This window comes from Monodon monoceros, unplaced genomic scaffold (assembly GCF_005190385.1).
Source record: "Monodon monoceros isolate NGI ecotype Baffin Bay Population unplaced genomic scaffold, NGI_Narwhal_1 Super_Scaffold_18, whole genome shotgun sequence".
NCBI lineage: Eukaryota > Metazoa > Chordata > Mammalia > Artiodactyla > Monodontidae > Monodon > Monodon monoceros.
This window is the reverse complement of record NW_021703774.1, coordinates 55,067,217-55,092,928: the sequence shown is the minus strand read 5'-3', so window position 1 is coordinate 55,092,928 and position 25,712 is coordinate 55,067,217. Positions and strand designations below refer to the sequence as shown.

Genomic DNA, 25,712 nt, shown 5'->3' with positions numbered 1-25,712 from the left:
AAGAATGTATTACTGAGCTGGAAGATATCTGAACGCTGCAAAGCATCAAAAAAGTAGAAAAGTATTTTGAAAGAAAAGCTTAGAGGCGAGGAGAGTAGAAATTGAAGTGTCAGCATCCTTGTAATAGGAGTTCCAGAAGAAAACAAAATAAATGTAGAGAAAGAAATATTTAAACAATTTCTCCAAATTAAAGAAAGGTAAAAGACCTTAGTCTGAAAAGGCTTGTAAAGTACCACATAGGCTATGTTGGAAAAACCAAGTGATATATATTCATTTTAGTGAAATTAATAATGCAAAGAGAATATTCTGAAACTTTCTGAAGGGGAAAAAGAAAAATGCCTAAAAAGAATAGGAGTTGGTTTGACCACAGACTTCTCACTAATCTGGATGTGAGAAGACAAAGAGTAATATTTGCAAAATTTTGAAAAAAAGAGAGATAAAGAACATCAGATTTGGAAATATATATCCAATTAAATTACCATTTAAATATTGGTAAAAAGGGACCATAAGACTCTATCACAAGCCAGAATTAAAATTTTAGGCAGTACGAACATGATGAAGGTGATGGTGGGGAATGGGACTCTATTTTGCTCTCTCTCCTGTGAATTTACCCTGTATGGACTACATCAATGGACTGCCTCACCTTCTGGTTTTGGGTTGAATTTGCCTAGTGTGGAGCGCCAGCAGGAGGGAAGGGGGAAGGTGGTAGGACAGGGTATTTATTCTCCAGGCTCATCTAGGGCTGGCTGCAATTCTTGACTGGAAGTCACAATTCCTGTTTAGGCTGTCTTCTCCACACAATTCTCTCCTTCTTAGGTTCCAATAGCTTACCTTTCCCCTTGACTAGTGGCCATAACGGCCCTGTTCCTTATAATATTGCTAGAATATTACACTATCCTTTTTGATTTCCCTACACCTTACCTCTATGTTTGTAAACAGTCCTTTTTATTAAGTCCTTCTCAAGCTATCCTAATTTGTGTTTCATCTGTGTGCTGACGAGATGCTGATGATACAATAGGAAACTTTTATTGACAAAAGTGATATATAAAAAACAAAAACCTTAGGAAAACATCATACTTACTGTGAGAAACTTTAGGTGCAGTCTCTGTGATTAGGGACAAGACATAGATACCCACAATCACAGTTACTGTTTTATATAGTTCTTCTTGAGGTTTGAGACAATACAAAAACAAAAGTAAAAGAATGAGGCATAAGGATTGGAAGGGAAGATTAAAACTTTTCATTTTGTCCACTGATAATGTATATCTATATAGAAAAAAACCCAGAAATCAATAGACACACTATCAGAAATAAAAAGAGAGTTCCACAAGTTTGTAAGATTCAAGATTATTTGTTACAAAGTGAAGAATATTTATTTAAACCAGTTATAGTCATCTGTGATAGTTATCTATTGCTGCATAACAAATGACCCCAAAACGTAATGGCTTAAAATAAAAAATATTTATCTTAACATTTCTGTGGTCAGGAATTCAAGGTTGGTTTAGGTGGGTGTTATGGAACTGAATGTTTGTGTCCCTCCCAAATTCATAACTTAAAATTCTGTGTCCCAATGTGATGGTATTAGGAAGTGGGGCTTTTTGAAAATAACTAGGATTAGATGATGTCATGAAGGTGGGGCCCTCATGAATGGGATTATTACCCTTATAAGAGCCAGGAGAGAGCTTGCTTCCTCTCTCTTTCCACCATGTGAGGATACAATGAGAAGGCAGCCATCTGCAATGCAGAAGCTGCAGTCTTTTTATAACTTAATCTGGGAAGTGCTATCCCAACACTTCTACTGTATTCTATTAGTTAGAAGTGAGTCAGTAGGTCCAGCCCACACTCAAGAGGAGGGAATTATGAAAGGGCATGAATACCAGGTGGTGGTGGGGTCACTGGGGTCATCTTAGAGGTTGCTTACCGCAGAATCTAAAAATGCCACAGAAAATTACAACATTTATAATCACAACAAAATTACAAAGTATCAAGCAATTAATCTAAGAAAGAATGGATAAGACCATCCTGAAGAAAAATTTTAAAAGTCATAAAGAACACATGGAAAACTGTGGATAGGGCAAAAACATTGTAAAGAAAACACTTCCCCTAAATTAGTGCAATTACTGTTAATAGTCCAGTAGAACATTTTAAGACCATGATAGTTTTTCTTTTCCTAATACATATAGGAGAGATTAAATATACTCAAATAGTTATGTCAATTTTGAAAAAGAAGATCAAAGAGGGAAAATTTTACCATTCTAGCTCTCAAGACATTTTAGAAAGCCATAATTGTGAAAACTGTGTGACCCTAGTACTGGAATAGAGAAATAAATCAATGAAACAGAGATAAGAACCCAGAAAAAGACCCGACTACATGTATAAACTTCATATATGATAAATATAGCACTGTAATTCAGTTGGGGAAAATATAGATTGTGTTGGGAAAACTGGTTCATGCATGGAGAAAAACAAAGATGAACTCTTTTATACCACAAACAAAGATGAACTCCAGATAGGTTAAAGCCTATACATGAAATCTGCGATGGTGTGACATATTTTCAATGTCTAAAAGTAACAATAGATTAATATCTAGAATATGAAGTACAAGGAAATCCTGTGAATAAACAGAGATAAGAAACCCAACTGAAAAATGGGCATGGTGTACAAAACAGGAAATATACACAAAAGGGAAAAAATTTGTATAACAAAAATATGACAAGATGTTCAACCTCACAAGAAATCAGAAAAAATATTAGCACTTGGTAAAAATTAGAAAAGTGGATAATACCAAGTAGAGAAGAGGACATAGGGTAAGATCATCATGGTGTCAAGGGACTCAACCACTCAGATACTGATGTCAGACATTGACTTGTACTTTTCCCTGCAACATCTCTCCCCCATCTCCACCCCCTCTACCTTCTTTTATCCTTAGTGAAAGAAGGTAAATTACATGAAGTCTACAGATGAATCATTTGTGGGAAGATACACTGTATTTACAACAATAAGAACAGCAACATTTTTTGAGTGCTTACTTTGATGTTGAGGACTATTTTAAGTGTATCAAATGTTTTGACTCGTTTAATTTTCATAATGCCCTATGAAATAGGTACTATTGTGATCATGCCCATTTTTATAGATGAGAAAACTGTGGCACAGAGGAGGGAAAGTGACCTGTCCAGTTCACACAGCTAATAAATGGAAGAACTGGGATTTGAACCCAGGCAGTTTAACTCCAGAAGCACACACTCTAACCATCATGTGACACTTTCCTTCTATCCTCCTCATCCAGGATATGGTGTATTTTTTCCATTTATCTGAATATTTGTCATTTTTAGGAAAATTTTTATAGTTTAAAAAATATGATTCTATTCAATTTTTATTAAGAGTTATTTCAGGATACTTTAAGGGTTGTGCTTTTGGTTGTACATATGGTGGAATTCTTAAAATTATATTTTCTGATTATTAATTATAAACATCATTTTTCACGACTATGAAGAAAGCCGTATGTGAGTTCTAAAACACGTAACCTCTGCCCATCTGTAAAAGAGAGTGAGAACATTGTGCAGTCATTCTGATTTCATCTGTCTCCCTGTTTCATGCATGGAGACTGGGATGTGGGCAGAAGTGCCTGGAGAGGGGGCAGTGACAGATGTTGGAGTCTGATTTCAACAGACTGCCTTGTGTGTCACACTAAGGCATTTGGACCACTCCCAGAATCAAACTTTCTGACAGAACGTTTTAGGCAAGGAAGTGAGATAACTGAATATGTTTTTAAAAACATCATTCTTGCAGCATTATGCAGGGTGACTTGGGCTTGGGAAAGGCTGGTGGCCTGGAAACCAGTTAGAGTATCACTGCAATATTTCAGGTGAGATAATAAAAGTCTGACCTCAGGCAATGACAGTAGGGAGGGAGCGTGCTCATGTGACAAACATGGCTCAGGTAAAATCGACAGTCCTGCGTGACTAGTGCAATGCTGGAGGAGGGGAAGAGGTGGAGTGGAATTTGTCACCATAAAGAGTGACCTCAGGTGAAACAGGTTGTATTGGGAACGGGGGTGGGCAGAATGGGGCAGGGAAATAAGTTTGGTGTTGGCTTGGTTCAGGTGGAGAGCCAGGATGATAGTCATAGAAGTGCCAAAACATGATATAACAACTGATGAAACTTCAAAGGTAGAACCCTTTAATAAAATGGAAAATACGGATTTATGAGAGGTTTATATGATTTATGTGGAGCTGAGCACTTGGAAATTACTGTAAATGGTATTTGAAGCCAGAGAAAATGTGAAATAAGTTTAGGTAGAGTCCCATCTTTAGTTAAAAAAAAAAAATTAGGATAACCAGTTAAATTTGAACTTCAGATAAAAAAGGAGTAATTTTTACTATATTCCATGCAATGTTTAAGACGTACTTATCCTAAAAACTAGTTATTATTTGAGATCCAAATTTAACTGGGCGCCATCTGACGACCGTAACAGATACGGCAAACAGAAAGGCCTACAGGGACCAGGAAAGCCGTTTCACACAGTGAGGTGCGTGAGAAATATAGTGGAGGGTGTGCAGGCTGGGCAGCCTGGAACGTCTGTGTCCCATCCCCAAGAGCAGCTGCTGCCCAGCTGGTTGGTTGTGCAGAGAGGGTCTCCAGACAGTCCAATAGTCTAGCGGTTCAAAACATAATATAAAGATAATATAAATTTAAAAATATATGGAATATCCACATTTTTAAAGGGAACAATCAGTAGAAAGAACACTTGTGAGGCACAAGCAAAGCAGGTCTGTGGGCTCCGTAAGGCATATGGGTGACGGGTTTGTAACCCCTGATCTGACCTCTACAAAGTGGGTGGAGCAGGTTTGTAGCCTGTAAATTATGTTGCTCTGCTATGTCGGGGTGAATAGTATTTGGGTGTGGGGAAGGGCTGGCAGCAGGGGGACGATTCCCTCCTGCAAAAGGTGAGACATAGAAGCGGCTTCTCTGGCCACAACTCCGTGCTCTCGCCCCTCAGTGCCTGAGTGAGCCCCACTGGCCACTCTCCCCATAGCCGGGCAATGGCCGAAGTCGAAAGGGCTGTGCTGCTGCTACCTGCTCTCGCGGGGCCTGAGGAGACGAGCCCGCCCTACCAGCCTTTCAGGCAGCAAGGCAGCAGCAATTGGGGTTTTGAAAGCTTTTATCAGTAGATTGTGGGCGGAAACTGCCCCGGGTTTGCTCTGAGCTTCTTGAGGCTTCTCAGCTTCAGATGAAAAGCGAGTGGGTGTCTCTTTGAGAAGCAGAAAGGGGGAAAGAAAGAACAAAAGAGAGGTGTTTCCCTGGGTTCTGGGAACTCTATAAAGAGAGAGCCGGCTCCTTTCTCTCGAGCAGTCAGAAACAGGAGTCCCGTCCTTGACACCCGGGACTCCCCAGGATTGAGAAGGAGAAAAACCCTTGACTGGGGGCTGGCCCAAGGCACTGGCTGCCATGCAGCAGCCCTTGAATTACCCGTACCCCCAGATTTTCTGGGTGGACAGCAGTGCCAGCTCTCCCTGGGCTTCTCCAGGGTCAGTCTTCCCCTGTCCGTCCTCTGTGCCAGGAAGGCCCGGGCAAAGGAGGCCACCGCCACTACCACCACCTCTGAAGAAGAGGAGGGGCCACAACACAGGCCTGTGTCTCCTTGTGATGTTTTTCATGGTTCTGGTGGCCCTGGTTGGATTGGGACTGGGACTATTTCAGCTCTTCCACCTGCAGAAGGAACTGGCCGAGCTCAGAGAGGTAAGCTGCCCTGTGGATTGCTGTGCCCTGAAGGCATGGGTGTGAGACAGCCCTGCTGTAGTGGAGGGAGGAAGGTGACAGTGATCCATACGGACCACAGTCTTGCTTGCAAAGTACTTCACAATCCTTTTTTCCTGTCTTAGAAATGAATCGCTCTAGCCATCCTGTTCTATATGCAGAGAAATGGGGGCTCAAATGAGTGGAAGGAATATTATCTATGTTGGGAAGGATCAGAGCCAAATTAGGACTGGTAACTAGAGTTCTTCTTTTCTCAGTTGGCTGCTACCTACCTTATACTCAGTGATTCAAGAAAGAAAAGGAACTTGGAATCTTGCTTACAAGTGAATTTGTTCAAATGGACAAACTAAATTTCCTTGAAAATACTTAAAAATATTGGAACTATTCCAAATCACAAAACTGAGGCATGGAGAGGCACAACTTGGCCGGAGTCTGAGTTAGCAGAGGTTCTAAGGTGTTTAGATTCCCTTTCCAGTGCTTAGTTTATTTGACAATTCTGCCTCTTTTGCTTAAAGAACTTCATATTTATTATATACCTTTTCTCTTTTTGTTTCACCAGTCCACCAGCCAAAGGCATACAGAATCGTCTTTGGAGAAGCAAATAGGTGAGTCCTTTCATGCGCGTACATGAGTTAGAAAGATAGTCCTTAGCGCTGAACCATGTTGGGGGAATGCCTTGAATTCCATCTCATTCCTGGGCATATGTATACTATGGAAGAGGAATCCTAACCAATTCTGAATCTCTGGTCATTTTGGTTCTTTGAGCTGCCCTAAAATATGAAGTGAATTTAATTGTTCAAAATTAGTGTAGCTGAGTATCACACAAAAGTAAAAATAATTTCTGCTTGAAGCTGGAAAGAGCAACACACATATACAACCCTGGACCTTTGCCCCTTAGCAGTTGGCTCCAGGCCTGTCCCCTTCCTCAGGCCTCCTGGTTCCCATGCACAGGGCTGTGGCTATAACTTCTCGGGAGAGAAGGGGAGGTAAAGGCAGAGAAAGCTGCTGCTGGGAAAGACCCGTGCTCTCCTATTTAATCTCTATAAGAGATTAGTTAAGAGTCAGACCTTATTTAAAATTTTTTCATAGGATATATTTAAGCTTTTAAAAAGTGGGCAACCAATCATCCCCATTAGGATGGTTCTTTTGCAGCCACTGGAAAGCTTGGAGGAAGACTTTTGCCATTACTCAAAGGGTAGTCCCACTTCACTCACAGAGGCAATCGTGAGCTACCTTTGATAATAAAGGAAAAACCTTTGTATGAGATCCAGGACAGGAAGAAGATGAAAATGTTGAACATTGACCTTCCAAAGTTTCAGGACATAGTTTTGGAAACTGTGGACAGATAGATTTAGAATACTGCAACTCATTAAACTAAGATTCACTGAACTTTAGATTTGGTAAGAGTTGGAAGGGAGCTTAGAGAACATCTGGTCCAGTCATCTCATTTTTCAGAAGAGAAACAAAACACCAGATAGATTACGTGATGTGCCCAACACTACTGGTGTGAAACTGGGGTGAGAAGGAACATAGGCTCCTAATGCCTTGTCACTTATAGTGCTTCCCAGCACATGCTCTGGTGCCTCATGACACAGGGAAACTCCTGTCTTTTTCTGATGGCCATGGAATGAGAATAAAGATGACAAGCAAGATGCCTCTGCAAAGACAATAGTTAAATCTCATCCTTAGAAATTGGGAAGAAAACAGAAGACAGCACTGGCTACCCAGTAAGGGGAGGCTGTTCCAGTTTCTTAGGATATGCCTGAGAAACCCAAGTCACCCTATTGCCCTAGCAGGTAGGCTCTTGTAGGAGCCATCCATAGGATCCTCTGGTTTCTAGTTCTGGGTCTGAGTCCCTAAAGAGTTAGAAATTCCAGATGTACCCAAGCAAAGTAAAAACATTTGTTAGAAAAATAAAGCCTCTGGAGGATTTCTAAAATAAGATAGATTTGAAAATCAGTGGAACGTGGCTGGTAAAATGGGTACCTAATTACTCATCTTTCACCCACTTTCTGGAGTCATTTTAGTAATTAAAAGTCAAGTGAACAGATAAGTCAGGTCCACTTGTCCCACTAAACAAGTATCAAGTATCTTTCCTAGATCAACCCAGATGGACCAGAAATTGGTGAATTATCACACAGAAATCAAATTAGCAACTTTACTAATGAGCTAAGAGATGCAAATTTAAAAAGGGGGATACCCAGGTTTATCCATCAAATTAGTGAAGTTTAAAAAAAAACACAAAACCCCAGGTTGGCAAAAATGTGAGAGAAAAGGGTCTGCTTCAACAGTTGAGAGTCAGTGGGCATGTAAATTGCTACACCTTTCTAAAGAGCAGTTGGGAAAAAAATATCACAGGATTAAAACTGTTAATTTACCTTGTAATCTCATCACTAAGGCTTTAGTATTTAAGAAAAGAATCAAAATGTGCCTGAAAATTTATAATAAGGATGTTCATCACTTCCTTATAAGGCTACTTATAATAAACCAGTCAGAAGAAAGTTAAATGCTTCTTAATAGGAAATTAGTTAAATACATTACAGTGTATTCAGATGAGAGCATAGTACGCAGCAACTAAAAGCTATATGTTAGAAGGACATTTAATGCCATAGAGATTGTGCATTCTATATTGTTGGATAAAAGACAAGTTATAAAGCAGTGTGTTTAGTTTAATATTGACATATGCATATTTTTATATTCTTAGTAAACATCTAGAAGGATTTATACTCCAACAGTTTAACTGTGATTTTTCTCTGGAAGGTACTATTGTAGGTTATTTAAACTTTCTTATTTGGTTCACTTTCATTTTTCCACAGTTAACTCATTAAATCTTTTATTCATTCACAAATGTTCTTGGAGTATTTCCTGTGTGCCAGGCTGGGTGTTGGGTAGTGGGTGATGACAGAATGAGAGACAAGTGGCTTGCCCTCATGGAGCTCTTAGCATGCTAGAGAAGATAAACAAAAGCAAGCAAACAGACAACAAACTTTTAAGTTGTACTAAGTGTGACCTAAGATTGAGTGGTCTGCAAAGTCCCCTCTAAGGAGGTGTTGTTAATGTGGATGTGTGTATGTGTATGGGTGGGTAGGAGGCTGGGAACATCATTCCAGCACTGAGAATGGCATGTGCAGAGACCCTGGAGCAGGACACAGTCATCACCAAAATATAGGATATATTTCTACTTTATTTATTCCACCATTTATCCAGCAGATATTTTTATTGAGTACCTTCTATGAGAATAACACTGCGAGGGATATACAACATGTGATTCTCTGTTCCATTTCCTGTCAGTTCATGGCTGAATGCCAGATCAGCTGCACAGATGGTTTGTGGTGTAGGAATATAGAAGAGACTCAGTTTTGCCTTTCCTGTTCGCTAACACCTCACCTCGTTCATGGTGGGTGGTCTTGGGTGGCTACAGAGGTAATAATTGCTTACATCATATTCTCAGCGGATTGGAGCACTCTCAGGCCATATAGAGTTTTACAGGCTAATCATTAAGAGCCTGATGTGGATGAGTGCCTTTCTATGAAACTTTCTTGAACATCTTAGCTAAATTCATTAGTTAAGTGGTAGAGCTATTCCACTGAAATATCTAAAGTCAGAGAAATAGTACCTATTTTGAGAACTGTTGTCTATTTTAAATCTTTCCATTTAATTTAGCAAACATGTACTGATCACGTGCCTTGGGGTAGAAACCGAGCTAATTACTCTGGTGGATTAAACATATAGTAAGGAATTTGCCATTTATTTGGGGAGTAAGATGAATTATACAGTTACCACAGAAAAAGAGGAGTCAAAACTGACAAGAGAGGTGAAGACAGAGTGCTTCTAGGTTTCAAAGGCGGAAACAAGCATATTTGATTAGAAAGGCTTGGGAATGTTTTGCAAGAAAAGAGGTATTTTAGATGGTATTTGCAGGGTTGATAGGAATTTAGCACAGAGATCTGTTTGGGAGGGCATCCCAGGCAGAAGGAACAGCATGGGCAAAGGCACAGAGGCAGGGAAGCTGGGTGTGTTCAGAACTGTTGTACAGCTATGTCTAGTGCGGGTGAGTAAGCAAGATAAGGCTGGACAGATAGGCAGAGATCACATGGTTGGGGACACTTGTACATAATTACACGTTCAATGAGGAGCATTCAAGGTGTTTGAGATCTTAGGATAATTTATTTGGGGCAGATTGTAGAATGCCATTGGGGAAGACCTAGTGGCCTGGAGATTAGCAGTCTTCAGGCTTTGTCCTGCAGAGTCCTAAGGGCAGCTGAGCCAGAGAGGAAAGAGCCTTGGATTTGGACTCAGGAGACCTGAGTGTCAGTCCCACTCTGACACTGAGTAAACAGGTCTTCTTGGATAAGTCACCCAACTTGTTATTTTTTTATCAGGAAATAACTTTTTATTTTATATTGGAGTATAGTTGATTAACAGCGTTGTGTTAGTTTCAGGTGTACAGCAAAGTGATTCAGTTATACGTATACAAGTCACCCAACTTTTAAGCTCATTTTGCCATCTATAAGATGGGACAGTAATCTCTACCTCAAAGAGTTGTGGCCAGTTATAAATGCAATAACTTATATGGCACATCTTTATAAACTAACCTTTCTATTATTTTATTGTAGCATTATAATTTATGCATGTGTCTATTTTAATTTAGTTCCTTTTTACCTCTCTGTTTCTGAAATACAGGCTGTTGTAATTCCTACAATTTGGACTTGAATGAGTTGGCTATGTTAGACTGTTGCCATTTATGCTTATAAAACTTCTTTTATTTAAATGCCCTGCTTAGAGTCCCACAAAAAGAATAGTTGTTATGTCATTTTTTACATATATCTTTCATCTCTCTATGAAACAGGTCACCCCAATCCATCCTCTGAGAAAACAGAGCTGAGAAAGGCAGCTCATTTAACAGGTCTGTATCTGGAAGATGGGCTTGGGAAAGCCTTTGGCAGAAAGCAGAAGAGCTGGTTGGTCTCCATGACTGTGCTCTGCGGTAGTTGATACTTTCCAGTGACAGTATTTGAAACCCAAGAGTAGTTACATCTTTCTAGTCAGGTCAACCTCACACACACATTGAGCCCCTACTCGGGCCAGGCCCTGTTCTAAACTGGAGAAATGGAGCTGCTTATGACGTGATCCTTGCCCATAAGGAGCTCACTCTTTTCACTCACTCCAATGACCCTTAGGGAATTTGGGGCACAGATCCAAGCGGTGAGAGCTGGGGAGATGGGGAATGATGAATTATTTTAGTACGTGTTTCCTTGGTTTTCTGTAAGAGATTTACTCTGCTTTCTCCATGAGTAGAAAAAGGAGAGGGGAGGCCCAGTCCTGGCACTAGTGGTCGTGTAGTGGAGTGAAATGATTTGATAGCAAGGTGGTATGGGCATTCCCAGTGTAAAGTCCACAAATATCTGAAAAGTGGATAAGTATCATGGAAAGTGGTATGCTGCTGTCCCTGAAATTATTTCAGCAGAGGCTGTAAAATGATCCAATTTAGATAAACAGACATTTCTTGAGCACATGCTGTGTGCCAAGCCTGGGGGACATGGAGATGAACCACACACGGCTCCTGCCTTCAAGGAGCTTACAATCTAACAGGGAAAGACAGGTGCATAAGCAATAATTCCAGCATTCTCTGCTTAAGAATGTACATAATGCTGTGGGGATACAAATGAAAGGGGATTTTCACCCACACTGAAGAATCCTTAGTGCAGGTAAAGATTGGACTAGATGATCCCTAAGGTCCTTCCCAACTTTAGAACTTCAAAGTTCCTTGGATTTGATTTTTCACCTCATGAAGGGACCTCAAACCCTAGTAGTTTTGGTACTAGTTCTGAACCTTTGTTCCAGAGAGCTAAAATCATCCCAGTCATTTCTCACTGCAGTTGATTAGGGGTATATGCTATTGTCCCAGTTGTGTGGATGATAAAATTGAAGACGTCAATTTGATAAAGGTGTGAAGAAATTCAGTAACAGGTCAGGCCTGATCCGTCACCTGGCTCAATATGGGCTATGTCATTTGGGGTGAAAAGCATTTGCTCAAGGCATGGTCCACAATTTTGCCTTGGAAGCTTGGTTTGTTGATACATGAGCATTCCTGGCTGAAAGCTCCTCTCTGGTTTGGTTTCAGGCAAGCCCAACTCAAGATCCATCCCTCTGGAATGGGAAGACACTTATGGAATTGCCCTGGTCTCTGGGGTGAAGTATAAGAAGGGCAGCCTTGTGATCAATGAAACTGGGCTGTATTTTGTGTATTCCAAAGTGTACTTCCGGGGTCAGTCCTGCAACAACCAGCCCCTGAACCACAAGGTTTACACGAGGAATTTTAGGTACCCCCAGGACCTGGTGCTCATGGAGGGGAAGATGATGGACTACTGCACTACTGGCCAGATGTGGGCCCGCAGCAGCTACCTGGGGGCTGTGTTCAATCTCACCAATGCTGACCATTTATATGTCAATGTATCTGAGCCCTCTCTGGTCAATTTTGAGGAATCTAAGACATTTTTTGGCTTATATAAGCTCTAAGAAAAGCACTTTGGGATTCTCTCCATTATGGTTTCTTGTTATAGGCACTGAGAATGTTGTCTTGAATGAGGGTCTTCTTAAGTCCTCTTGAGGTCAAGAGAGAAGACATGAACCAAGAGGATCTTGAGACCACAGGGTCCAGCATTTCTACAGTTCCTCATCTCACCTAAGGTCCACGAGCCAGACAGGAGGAGGACATGAACATGAAACTCTGGCCTGCCATGTGAAGCTGCAGAGACAGGGAAAAGCAGCTGCCAGGGTGTTCTACACTCATCTTAAGTGGCCTAGCACACTTTGGTACACTGAAAATGGCACCTTTTAACTCACCTCTTGGGGTGGGTCTACTGTCTACCTCAGGGGAGGCTGTCTTTCACGTATATGGATGCAACATGAATGTATAAGGGGTGGGAAAAGAGGACTAGGCTTACATGATAAGCTAAAGAGACTAAAAGGCCAGTGTCCCACTGGCAGCATCTTTACTTCTAAATGCATAGCCTGAGCCATCAGGTGATGCTAACAGAGAAGCAAGGGAGATCTTTTGAGGACTCAGTCCATTCCCTATACAGCATGTATATTTCCAGTGCAATTGTAGGGGTGTGTGTGTGTGTGCACGCGCGTGTGACTAGAAGAGTTACGTAAGTAGAGAGAACGTGGAGATTGGGAAGGACATGTTAGGAAAATATGGGTTGCATTTGGTGGTAGATTTTGAATGCTTTTTGGGCAACCAACTCTAATAGTCCTCAAAACTCTTTGATTGTCAGTTATTAAAGCTGTTTCCCCATAATATAACTAATATTTATATATATTTTGTGGGGTTTCTTTTTTCTTTTTTGCGGTACGCAGGCCTCTCACTGTTGTGGCCTCTCCTGTTGCGGAGCACAGGCTCCAGACGCGCAGGCTCAGCGGCCATGGCTCACGGGCCCAGCCGCTCCGTGGCATGTGGGATCTTCCCGGACCGGGGCACGAACCCGTGTCCCCTGCATCGGCAGGCGGACTCTCAACCACTGCGCCACCAGGGAAGCCCTATTTTGTGCATTTTTAATGAACAGAATACATGTAACAAAAACTATGTTAAAATACAGGTAAACATTATGAGTGTCCTTTTTGGAAATCACTAAGATCTGGAGTTTTTCCTTATTTCTTTCTTCCATGGCCTCCTCATTCATTATGACTTAAGCCCACTTTAAGAAGAATTTGCTAGGGTGAGAAGAGCTGTGAGGCAAATCTTTGCATCTTCGCCAGGCTCTCCTCTCCTCACTATATTCTCTTTCCCTTCCATCTCCCACTATCCAGAGTTTCCATTACCAATATTATTGCCAGTGTTAAGCTCACCCAACTTCCCATAGATCTGATGACAATTTGTCTTTTCCTGGGGGCAGAGATGTGGCATAGTGGAAAGGGCACAGACTTCGGACTAAAAAACCTGAATTTGAATCTTTGTTCCTCTACTTATTAACTATGCAGTCACTGGGCAGATCACTTGACTTTTTTGGACAAAAAGGGGCTGATATGTACTTATAGTATCTAACACATCGTAGAATGTCAAACAATAGTGTCTGCCATTATTAATAAGCCACTCTATAGGAGGCACTTCATTCTCCAGAAGAAGCCACTGCTCTGAGGGATCCATTCAAACACCTGGTTTCTTGCCTTCTCACCTTGGTCTCACAATAACCTTTTCCTATTTTCTCCAAATGCTCATTACCATGACTTCTCCCTAGACTTTTTCATCATTAAAAATAACAACATCTCCTCTGGAATTTGATTTCAGACACCTTATTTTCACAACATCATGTCCTTTTTCCAACTCAGTTGGTCCAACATTTTCTCTCCTAAAAATATATATATATATTTTACTGTGTTGTGACATCTACTTAATAAATGCTATCATTTTCTTATATATCCATCAGCTCCTTCTCTATCTTCTCTCTTTTCTCTATCCAGCTTAGGTTCCACAATCTGTCGTTACAATCAGTACCTTGGAAAGACCCTGAATTCCAAAATACTCTGTTACCGCCCCTGTTTTCCTCTTGTAAAAATCCCATTCTCTTTATGCTGGCATCCTAGCAGCCGGACGTTGCTGCAGAAAAATGACACAAACTGATTGACTATTTTTATTTTTATCTATCATCTACTTAAGTCATCCAATCAATTTTTTAAAATAAATTAATTTATTTATTTTTGGCTGCGTTGGGTCTTCGTTGCTGCGCGCGGGCTTTCTCTAGTTGCGGTGAGCAGGGGCTACTCTTCGTTGCGGTGTGCGGGCTTCTCATTGCGGTGGCTTCTCTTGTTGCGGAGCACGAACTCTAGGCGCGTGGCCTTCAGTAGTTGCGGCACACGGGCTCAGTAGTTGTGGCTCGTGGGCTCTAGAGCGCAGGCTCAGTAGTTGTGGCGCACGGGCTTAGTTGCTCCATGGCATGTGGGATCTTCCCGGACCAGGGCTCGAACCCGTGTCCCCTGCATTGCCAGGCGGACTCTCAACCACTGCACCACCAAGGAAGGCCAAATCAATTATTTATCAGTGAATTATTTCTGTCTTTTGATAGATTTGAATAGGTAATACATGCACATAGCACAAATTTTAAAAGATACACAAAGATATAGGATGAAAATAAGTCCTTTTCTCATCCTGTCCTGTGGCTCCATCTCTGCCCACAAGGAGGATCACTGTCTCCTTCTGTAGCCTTTCCGAGATGATCTATACATAAATATGACATCACTTTACATCAGCGTTTTCTGGCCTCGTTTCTATTGACGTTATGAGCTGGACAAATCTTTGTTGTGAGGGCTGTCCTGCCCGTGCATTGTCGTATGTTTAGCAGTAACCCTGCCCTCTACCGACTAGATGCCAGTAGCATGCCCTTGCCCCCATGTGTGATAACCAAAAATGTCACCAAATATTGCCAAATGTCCCCGGGCTGAAGGTGGGGAGACAAAATCACTCCTGACTGAGAACCAGTGCTTTACATTAGTGATCACAGATTTCAAATAGGCATTCAACACAGCCCAGCACTTTTCCTCCAGTTCCCTGGTAAGCATGTTTTTTTCACTGTTTGAGACAACTACATCATGTCTTTTCCTTTTATAAACCAACCTCCTCCCCTCCTCCCACCATGGAACCTCACTTTTACCACCAAAGCACAAACCCACTTGTATCTGAATGATCTCTTTCTTCCATCTGATACGGTGGAGGAAGAGGACCTTCTGTGTGCACTAATTTCCTCTTCCTTATTTTACCTGTTTAAAAATTTTCTTCTTTCTTCTAAATCTTCAAACTAGCTCTATGAAATAACTTCCACCGGCATGTACATATATTCAAGTATCCCCTGTCACTGAAAGATAAACCAAACCAAACTAAACCAAAAAAAAAACCCAAACCTTTCTTTAGCCTTCTTCTTCCTCCAGAAATGGCTGCATTTCTCATTTTCCCCATAGAGACAAACATCTGAGAAGGTTTTCTCCACACACATAGGTTCCATTTTTAAAGCCAGGAATCTGCCTGTTATTTATTTAACCACTTAAAAATACCTGGGTTTTTTTTTTCTGCTAGAAAAAAAACTCCAAAAGCAAGACCTTTTCTGCCTTGTTTACCACTGTATTCACGTTACCTAACCTAGTGCCTGGCACATATTAGGTGCTCAATAAATATTTGTTGACTAAATAACTTTCATTATAAGGCAAAAGTCTTTCAATGGGTATGTTTTTCAGAGTAGTGAATCTATAATTGTGTTGCCTCAAGGACGTGTGTGCTTGTTTATCCAGCTTTGACTAGATTATTCAATGGGGGTTTGAGGCTACAGATGAAAAAACATAGTGCGCCCTAACTCATAGAATTAGAAAAAAAGAAAGAGCTATTTGGTCGTTAGCATTACCAGGAGCTTTTGGGAGACTGTTGAGGAAAAATTCTAGATAATTAAAGCTGAAACTGTCGTTTAGAAGATACACAATACATGTTTGTTGAATAAATTAATGAACAAAACTAAAAGTCCAGGTTGGAATGTGTCACCTGCTCTCCTTGAAACTCTTCTGTTGATTAATCTGCTCTATGTGGTCAGGTTTCTGACCAGGTACTTCATGGAGAAAGTCAGAGAGGTAGTCACCCTTCTTTTGGCTGATGGTCTGTATTCCCAACCCTCACAATGAAATTCTCCTCATCCATTTCTTCTTCATATGACTCCATCCATCCAAGTACACCAGTTCTAATGGTCACAGGAAGTTTGTGGGACCATTTTTTTGGGTCAGTGGGCCCTCCTAGATAATGGTATTAGAGCAAAGAGGAGTAGGAACGGTGCTGGGCATCCTGTGATGACCGATGCCATTAGCTAGTTGTGGTACTACTGGTACTTTTCTCTATCAACTCTGAGCTCTGCTAGGACGCCTTCAGGATTTTCTGAAGACAGGGTTGTAGCTTACTATGCTTTAAGTACTGGTTTCAGGGAAGAGACATTAACAGTTCCTTTAGTTATTTTTCTTTAAGAAGGAACACAAGGAATGTCAAAACCCCAAAACCTTTTGAATGTGCTCATCAAAAGTAGAGTCAATCATTGTTCCTTTATGAAATGCTAAACCCAAAGTAGACCACTTAAAAAAAAAAGGTCACTTCTGGTTTAGTAGTTTGAAGTTTTCTTTCTTTTTAAACAACTGAAAACACAGAAAACCATGTTTTTTTCTTAGCCCCCACCACCCCCCAGAGTGGTGACTTTGTATTCTCTGAAGTAGGTTTTGACTTACCACAGCTTAACAGAAAAAAAGCTTTACTGGAATCATCACTGTGAGAATGACTAATTTGAAACAACAGATCATTGGAAGAGGTTGAACTGTGGGCAGAAGCCTGGTTCCTCAAAGCCAGACTATAAGATTTCCTTAAGGAGGTTAAGCCATAGACATTCCCTGGTCCTTATCTAAGAAAGTGTGCTGTTAAATTACATGTTAAATTACACATGTTAAATAACATTTTTTCATAGGAGTTTGGTTAAGTTGTGATGTCAGTAGAGATAAATTTTTTCTTTGTGTGTGTGTGTGTGTGTGTGTGTGTGTGTGTGTGTGTTTCTTTCCCCGGGTTTTGGATCATCCAGAGGCAGAATGAGGTGATCCTAGGAGAGCCAAATTAAAGCCAATTCCTTAGGGTTTTCAGACTCAAAAATGGACCTTATTCAGAAATAATATAACTATTGAGAGTAGCCAGGAATCTTTGGGATTCATCTAGAAGCCAACCAGCCTTGGAAATATAGACAGCTAAGAGGGTATCTTTTGCTCCTTACAATTCACCCAGAGGGTAGAAAAGCATCACCTCAGTGATGATTTTCTTCCTTTTGCTAAAGCTTTCCCTTTGCTGGGAGACATTTATTCACCATTCTGACTGATACATCCTTAGAGAAAAGTGCAATGCACATGTCTCTCCTCTCTCATTTGGAGGCTCCCTCAGCTCTACAGAGCCACCCTTTTTTCTCCTTCTCAGTAAAACGACATGAACCTCAATCACATTCTGTTGAAAGTTGTCTTCTCTCTAAGTTTTCTGAAATTTTCAGGAAATACCTCCATTCTTTGGGCAGTCCACATGATAATGGGTTTCCTGGCTCTCACCTGGTTTCTGGCAGTGGATGTTCTCTAAGGTACTCCCATTGTGGAATACCTGTATTTCCCTCAAGGCACTACTACCACAACTTGCTGGGTGTAGACAAATTTTATTGATGGTTTGGGGGTAATGGATAGAGATTACACTACACACACAGTGTAAGTTATACCTAAGATTGAGTGTTAGACATCACTATCACCCCCCAAATTTGCCACAATTATCTCCTTAAGTGTGTCACCCAAAACTCTAGTACTTGAAAGGAAGCATAAGCTCATTCATTCAAAAACGGTTTATTTAATATCTACCATATACCAGAAACTACCCTAGGTACTGTGAATACAATGAAAAGTAAAGCCTCATATGGAGTTATATTTTAATGGAGAGATGGTAAGTAGACAACAAAAAAGAAGCAAATAAATACCTAATTAGTCATATGGTAGTAAGTGTTAATGAAGAAAATTTAAGCAAGGTAAGGTGGTAGAGAGTGGTAAAGAAGGAGGGGATTATTTGATAAGTGGTGAGGGCACACCACTTAGAGCATATCAAGTAGAGAAATGAAAATGCAAAGATGTGGTTGGTATGTTTGGTATATGGTTAGAGTGGAATGAGCTTGATAAAAACTGGTTGGAAAGGTAGCCAGAGGCCAGATGATGTAGGGCCTTGGAAGCTTCGGAAAGGAGTGTGGTTTTTCTTCTAAGTGTCATAGAAAGTTGTTAGAGGGCTGGGAACAGAGAACAGAGAGTGATGTGACCTCATTTACAATTTAAAAGGAACACTCTAGTTGTTTATGGAGAACAGTCTCTGAGTTGGGAGACCAGTAGAAGGCTGCTTCAGCACTCCAGATGAGAGATGGCAATGGCTTGAACCAGGGTATTGAGAGTCATTTTGATGTTAAGAGTTAAACGGATTTGCTGATGGATTGGATGTGGGACATGAGAGAAATGATGATTCTCTCGTTTTTGGTCTGAGCAATTGGGGGGCTGGTGGTGCCATTTACTGTATTATAGTTTTGCTGCTGTCATGTAAGAGGCACAGTCTGTGACAGAGGAAGAAAACTCTTGTTTCTTGCTGCACATCCTTGGGTTTGTACCAACAAGGGCCAACTCTTCACTGATAGCCAAAGGCACAGAGACCAACCAGCCTTAGAGTTCTGCTTGAGCTCTTCTCATGGATAGAAGCTCTCTATACCAGCCTTAAGAAGGAAGGAAACTGTGTGTGTTAAGATTGCCATATATAAACCTGAAACTGCCCCCATTGCCAAAAATTACTCATCACAGATCTTGGGTTATAAGTAATCTTAGAAATAATATAAGGCAGCCTCTCTTCTAAGGTAGAAGTCCTCTTTGCCATATTTCCAACAAGTGGAACCCATTTCCAACATATTCTCTATTTGAAAATGTTCGGAAGGGAGGGCTCCCTGAACCGTGAGGGAACCCATTTCTGTACTGGCCTATATTACATTGTAGATAGCTCTTTCTTAGATTTAATTGAAATCCTCTACACATTTGTCATAAGTCTTTGCTGCTAAATACGCCTACAGAATTTTACAGCTTGTCAAGCTCTCTCATGTACCTTATCTTGTTTAATTTTCACTAAACCCTGTAAGGTAGATTGTTATCCTCATTTTATACACAAAAACAACTGAAACACTGAAAAGTTGTGAGCCTTGCTCAAGGTGATGTGGCTAAGAAATGGTGGATGGGACTTAACTCTAGTTGTCTAACCGTATGTCTTACGTTCTTTCCACATGCAAAGAGACTTCTTAGAACTGTATCTTATATAATGGTGCTCAAAATGAGCCTCATCCCATTAATTTTCAGTGTTTCCTTAGCTCCTGGCATTTCAGTGTGAGCCTCACTTTGCCTATTACTAATACTCTGCATTATATTTATTGTTATATTATATATAACATATGTATATATTGATGTAATTCTATAGATAGAGGTCACAGATTTTCAGTGTTGAGACTTTCCCTTAGATTCTTCTTTTGTTTCTTCTCTCTACTGTGTTCCATCTGAATTGCCCTTATTGTCCCTCTACCAGCAAATAGCATCCTGGTTTTAATAAGGTGAGAATGAAAGAGATTGAGCTTCGGGTCAGAAAGTCTGGGTTGAGTTCAGCCTCTGCTGCTCAACTAGCTATATGTGGGCCCTTAAGGAAGTGACATGAATATCTTGAGATTCAGTTGTCTCCTCTGTAAAATAAGGATGCCAATTCCTTTTCCTATGATTTTTTTGGAATATTGTTAATGGCAAATGGAGTGAGGCTACTTTGTGACTTGGAAAATCACTCCTGACGGTTAGTCAGTGGAATTGTCATATCCCTCAGCAACTTTTTTGATAAAGTCACTGTTAAAAAAATCCTTACATGCTTACAAAATCGATTATTCATAATCCTACTATATTTTATATGAATCCCATCACACATAAAACTACTAATGAGGAATAACATGTAGGTAAATCTCATTCTGAGGTATAAAAACGAAATAATATCTTACATTTTCATAGCCTTTAAAACATTTTCTCACATGCCTCTTGCTTTTAAAAAATATATGACGTAATACACATAAAAGCAGTTGGCATGTGTCAGATTCTCTATAAAAGTTATTTGAATGTATCGAATATAGTCCGTGCTCACTATGTTCACAGCCTAGTGTGATCCATTTTGATGCCTATTTTTTAAATCCTGAAATACAATGAAATAGAGTGATGTGTAAACTTTTGACTGGTGAGATATAACACTTTAAGCTCTTTGCTATCCTTATCTATAGCTAAAACCCTCTGCTTAACTCAGGGTTGCCTCAAGAGATGTGAGCCACTAAGGAAATCCACCTTCTCTGGCTGCTCATCACAGAAGGGATAGAACCTCTTGGTTCTTCTGTCGTAGCCCTGGCTTTCTGTGGGTGAACCACTTCAAAGACTGTGAGCTAGTAAGAGGCACCCTTGACGTTATCGAACTCTGAAAGTGTCCACACATGTAAGACACCGTATGCAAGACAGGAACCTTTGCAAAGGAGACTGGAGAGTTGGAGAGGCATCGCTCGTGTCTCAAAAGTTTCTCTGGGCAAAGGATCTTTTAGTTTCACTTGGTTTAGGTCTCAGTTTTCTCACACACCCCACCCTAGCAGCAGCACGCCTGCACTACTTTCAGTCTGTGGAAGGGAACTTGGTACACATTTTCTGGAAGGGAAGCTTCTATAAGTTGTTCCTGACTGGAAGAGAAGGCAGGTGGAAGATTCAGGAAGCTACAAAGGTCTCTGGCCTTAAGTAAATGAACTAAGATTCTAGACCTTCGTAACAGATTAAAGACTGCAGCTTGAAGAAACTGGGGATTCCTATAACATGCAATGCATCTTTTTCTCCTCACCCCGTGTCTTCATTGAGAAGAGAAAACAGCCTTGGCTCAGATGGTGAGAAAGAGACACAAAGGTGTTAAACAGAACTCTAAAGTGTGAGCTACAAGGGAAGACAGCTCAAACCTCAGCATCCTCTTTGCATCATTTGGTGGGTTGTGTTCTGGCTTCTAAGAAATTCCGGAGGCTTCTGCAGGGGTCTGGGAGGGTGGCAAAGAGAAGAACACCATGCAGGGGCTGAGGTGGTTGATACTTCCTTTAGGATGGCAAATTGGCTCTTTCCTACTTTCCAGAAGAACACGGAAAGACTGCTCTGCTCTGGGAAGGAAGCGGGAGTACAGTCAGTGGCCAGGTAGCTGGAAAAACATTTGAAGAGGAGATGAATATGTTTTTTTCTGCTCTACAGCCAAGTCCACACTGTCATACCTTATGGCTCACAGGTGGATGCCCATCTTGGGTAAGAATACCCAACTTTTTATTTAAAAATAATGGGATGCTTGTCACAGGACTTATTCTTGCCCTAAGCCAAACCATGAAGTATATAAATAGCCATAGTAGTTGTAATTCATTGACTCCTTTTTGTGAGGATTATGTAAAACACCCAACATTTATGTTTACTAATCCCCACAACAACTCCACAAGTCCATTTTGAAAGTGACCAAAAACTGATTTAGTTTCAGAGAGGTTAAGTCACTTTCCCAAAGTCACAGGGTAACAGAGCTAGGATTCAAGACCAGGCTTTTATGATCCAAGGACTCTTACCTAAAGCAAAGTCATACTACCGCATTATAATACCAATACCCTTCATTCATTCAACAAACATTTATTAAGCACCTACTAGGTGCCAAGCATTGTTTAGGGGTTAGAGTGGTGAACACGACAGACAAGTTCCTTGCTTGTTTTAAACTTACATCCTAATTGGGGGTGTGGGTGGTGGAGAAAATAAACAGACAAGCAAACAAATAAATACATAAATTATCAGATAAGCACCATGTAGAGAATTAAAATAAGGTGATAAGGTAAAGAGAGACTAGAAAACTACATCAGAGGGAAGGCCTTTCTGAGGAGGTACCATTTAAAGTAACAAGAGCCAGGAATGCAGCGATTAAGCTAAAGAGCATTGCAAGCAGAGGCAACAACTTTTTTTTTTTTTTTGCGGTAAGCGGGCCTCTCACTGCTGTGGCCTCTCCCGTTGCGGAGCACAGGCTCCGGACGCGCAGGCTCAGCGGCCATGGCCCACGGGCCCAGCCGCCCCGCGGCATGTGGGATCTTCCCGGACGGGGGCACAAACCCGTGTCCCTTGCATCGGCGGGCAGACTCTCAACCACTGCGCCACCAGGGAAGCCCCGGCAACAACTTTTTATGGCTTGCTTATGGTATTTTGAAACCATAATGCACTTAGCAATATGCTGAGCTTTCTTAAGAGCTTAAATGCCAGTAGGTCCACTAGTCACTGTGACGACTGTCTACCTAAATAAAGAGGTAAACTGAGGCAAGCTCAAGTTACCAGAAATCGGGTTTATTTGAGAATAGTGGAGGAATTGCTATTCAGGAAACACGTGCCGTAGCAAGTTACAGGCAAGTCTGTCGAGGGTTTGGGGTGGGCTGTATTTATGAGAAAGCAGTGCAAAGGGGAGGAAGTTCAGGCAGAGTCCAAGCAATACGTTTTTTGGCTTGAGGATGGAGAGAGATTCTTGGCAGATGTTCATTGGTCAGGAGACAAGACTCAGTCTTCCATAAACCAGGCATTAAGAGGAAATCAGTCTCTCGGTTCTTAAGTCCCATTCCTTTGAGGGCACATAGGTGAGGTTCTTCATTGCATACCCTCCAGTTCCATTTTAGATTGAAATCCTTTCACACAACCAAATATAGCCCCCAAACATTTCCAGACTTCCCTCTGTGGTGGCTCCTTCCTCCCTGCTTGTTGAAAACCACCATCAAAAGCAATGGCTCTGGGCTTCCCTGGTGGCGCAGTGGTTGGGGGTCCGCCTGCCGATGCGGCGGACGCGGGTTCGTGCCCCGGTCCGGGAGGATCCCACATGCAGCGGAGTGGCTGGGCCTGTGAGCCATGGCCGCTGGGCCTGCGCGTCCGGAGCCTGTGCCCCGCGGCGGGAGGGGCCGCAGCGGTGAGGGGCCCGCGTGCCGCAGGGGGAAAAAAAAAAAAAAAAAAAGCAATGGCTCTAAAATAGGAATGAGCTTGGCATGTAGCAGGAATAGCATGAAAGACCATAGGGCTGGAGTCTGGGGACAGCAAGAGATAATGCTAGAGAGATTAATAGAGACTCAGATCACATACGGCTTTCTAAACTGCAGTGAGGGCTTTAGATTTTATTGTTAGTTCTAGTGGAAGCCACTGAAAAGCATAGTAGAAGGAGAATTGGAGAGAAGTGGAAAATTTTGATCTATTACTTTTGGTAGTGGAATTTTCAGGTCTGTTGATTGGGTGTTCGGTGCATGGAAAAGAGATGAATCAAAGACTACACCTACTATTTTCTACTCTGTTTCCTTTACAGCACCTATTGTAATGATTTCCTAGACATTTTTTCCTTTGTGTATTTTTCCAATTAGATCCATGTCTACTTTTCTTCTGGCACTCAATAAAAGTGTGTTGAAAAAATGATTGAATAGAACAATATGAATATCTCTTCCTCCATACATACAGACCTACCTCTTTCTTTTTAATGGCTGGGCGCATAGACCATCAGCACATCTTTAGTCATGTCTCTACGAAGGAACATTTAATTTGTTCCCCAAGTTTTGCTGTTTCAAAAAAAAATGCTATAATGACTATGTTTATATACATGTTTGTGTATTTCTGCTAGTATTTCTCTAGGATAGAAAAATAGAATTGGAAGGTCTAGGCATAAGCTATATATTATGACTTTCAATGAGTATTATCAAATTGCTCTGTGAAAAGTTGTACTGATTTTCACTCCTACCCACACCAGATGAGAGTGCCTTTTCTCTATACTATAAGCCCTGTTTATATGATCATTTGTAAAAATTTTTACAACACCAGCAGGCAAAAAACGGTCTCCATAATTTGCATTAAAATATTTTTGAAGGGGGCTTCCCTGGTGGCACCGTGGTTGAGAGTCCGCCTGCTGAGGCAGGGGACACGGGTTCGTGCCCCGGTCCGGGAAGATCCCACATGCCGCGGAGCAGCTGGGCCCTTGAGCCATGGCTGGTGAGCCTGTGCTCCGCAACGGGAGAGGCCACAGCAGTGAGAGGCCCGTGTACTGCAAATAAAAATATATATATATATATTTTTGAAGTTGAAACTCTTTTATTTTTGGTTTTATTTACTGCCATTTGTAGTTCTTCTTCAGTGAATTACCTAATATAATTTACTCTTAAAAATTAAACTGCTGTCTTTTTATTACTGGTTTATAGCAGCTCTTTATGTGGTATGAATGTAACTCTTTGTCAGTTACATGTATTATAAAGATCTCTTCCCATTGTGTCATCTGTCTGTTAACTTTTTCCATGCAGAAATATTTAATTTTTTTTTTTTTTTTTTTTTTTGTGGTACGTGAGCCTCTCACTGTTGTGGCCTCTCCCGTTGTGGAGTACAGGCTCCGGACGCGCAGGCTCAGCGGCCATGGCTCACGGGCCCAGCCGCTACGCGGCATGTGGGATCTTCCCGGACCGGGGCACGAACCCATGTCCCCTGCATCGGCAGGCGGACTCTCAACCACTGCGCCACCAGGGAAGCCCAAAAATATTTAAGTTTTAAAAGCAAATCTATTGTTTCCTGTATAGCTCTTGTCACACTTAGACTTCCCTCACCCTATGCTTATAGGTATATATTTCTCTATTTTCTTAGAATATAAAACTTTCATTGTGCTTTAGCTCCACAATGTATTTAAAAATCTACTTTTATATAGTGTGAGATAAGTAGTAAACAACTTTTTCAAAATAGATAGTGGATAACATAAGCAACACCATCTTTTAATTTCACACTTATTTGAAAGGACAGCACAATCTTAGACAAAGCTCCCTTTACGCTTGGGTTTGTTTCTGTTAAAAAAAAATAAAAAGGAAGGAAAAAGAATCAATAGGCCCAAGGTGGAACCACTTGTCCCCAGAACAGCAAACCAAGACTTAATTGCAGTTTCCACTTCTCCCAGGAGTGGAATTTCTAGAAATTTTTGGTCAGTACTAGTGAGGCAACCTTGCCTGAAACTTTCTTTTCGTTTGCTAATAACCTCCTTGTACTGCTCTGTTTCTGTAAAAGCCTTCCATTTTGTACAGCTTCTTGGAAAATCCTTCTGTTTATTAGATGGTATGCTGCCCTATTCATGAGTTGTTGAATAAAGCTAATTAGAAAGCAAATTTACTCAGTTGAATTTTATTTTTTAACAGTTCTAAACTCTCTCTTCTGTTCCTTTGATCTTCTTCTCTGTTACTGGACTAGTCACTGTATTTTAATAACTGCATCTTTATGGCTTTTTGTGTTGGCACTTATATATATATATATATATATATATATATATATATATATATATA

At 41.0% G+C, this 25,712-nt stretch overlaps 1 protein-coding gene across 3 annotated transcripts in view; it reads left to right on the top strand.

Annotated features, from left to right (window-relative positions):
* Positions 1-5,448: 5,448 nt before the first annotated feature.
* The window catches only part of FASLG (Fas ligand), a 28,935-nt gene continuing 8,671 nt past the window's right edge, over positions 5,449-25,712 (top strand). Inside the window, exons 1-4 of one of the 3 annotated variants that reach the window (XR_003794656.1) lie at positions 5,449-5,739; positions 6,317-6,362; positions 10,607-10,663; positions 11,882-12,611. Coding sequence is in view for 2 of the 3 variants with exons in the window: in XM_029231010.1 (XP_029086843.1) it covers positions 5,449-5,739; positions 6,317-6,362; positions 10,607-10,663; positions 11,882-12,276 (789 nt within the window). In the remaining variant the exon portion in view is untranslated. Of the gene's footprint in view, positions 5,740-6,316; positions 6,363-10,606; positions 10,664-11,881; positions 13,114-25,712 lie in introns of those variants that run through there. The other 2 variants (XM_029231010.1, XM_029231011.1) reach the window with 2 other exon arrangements.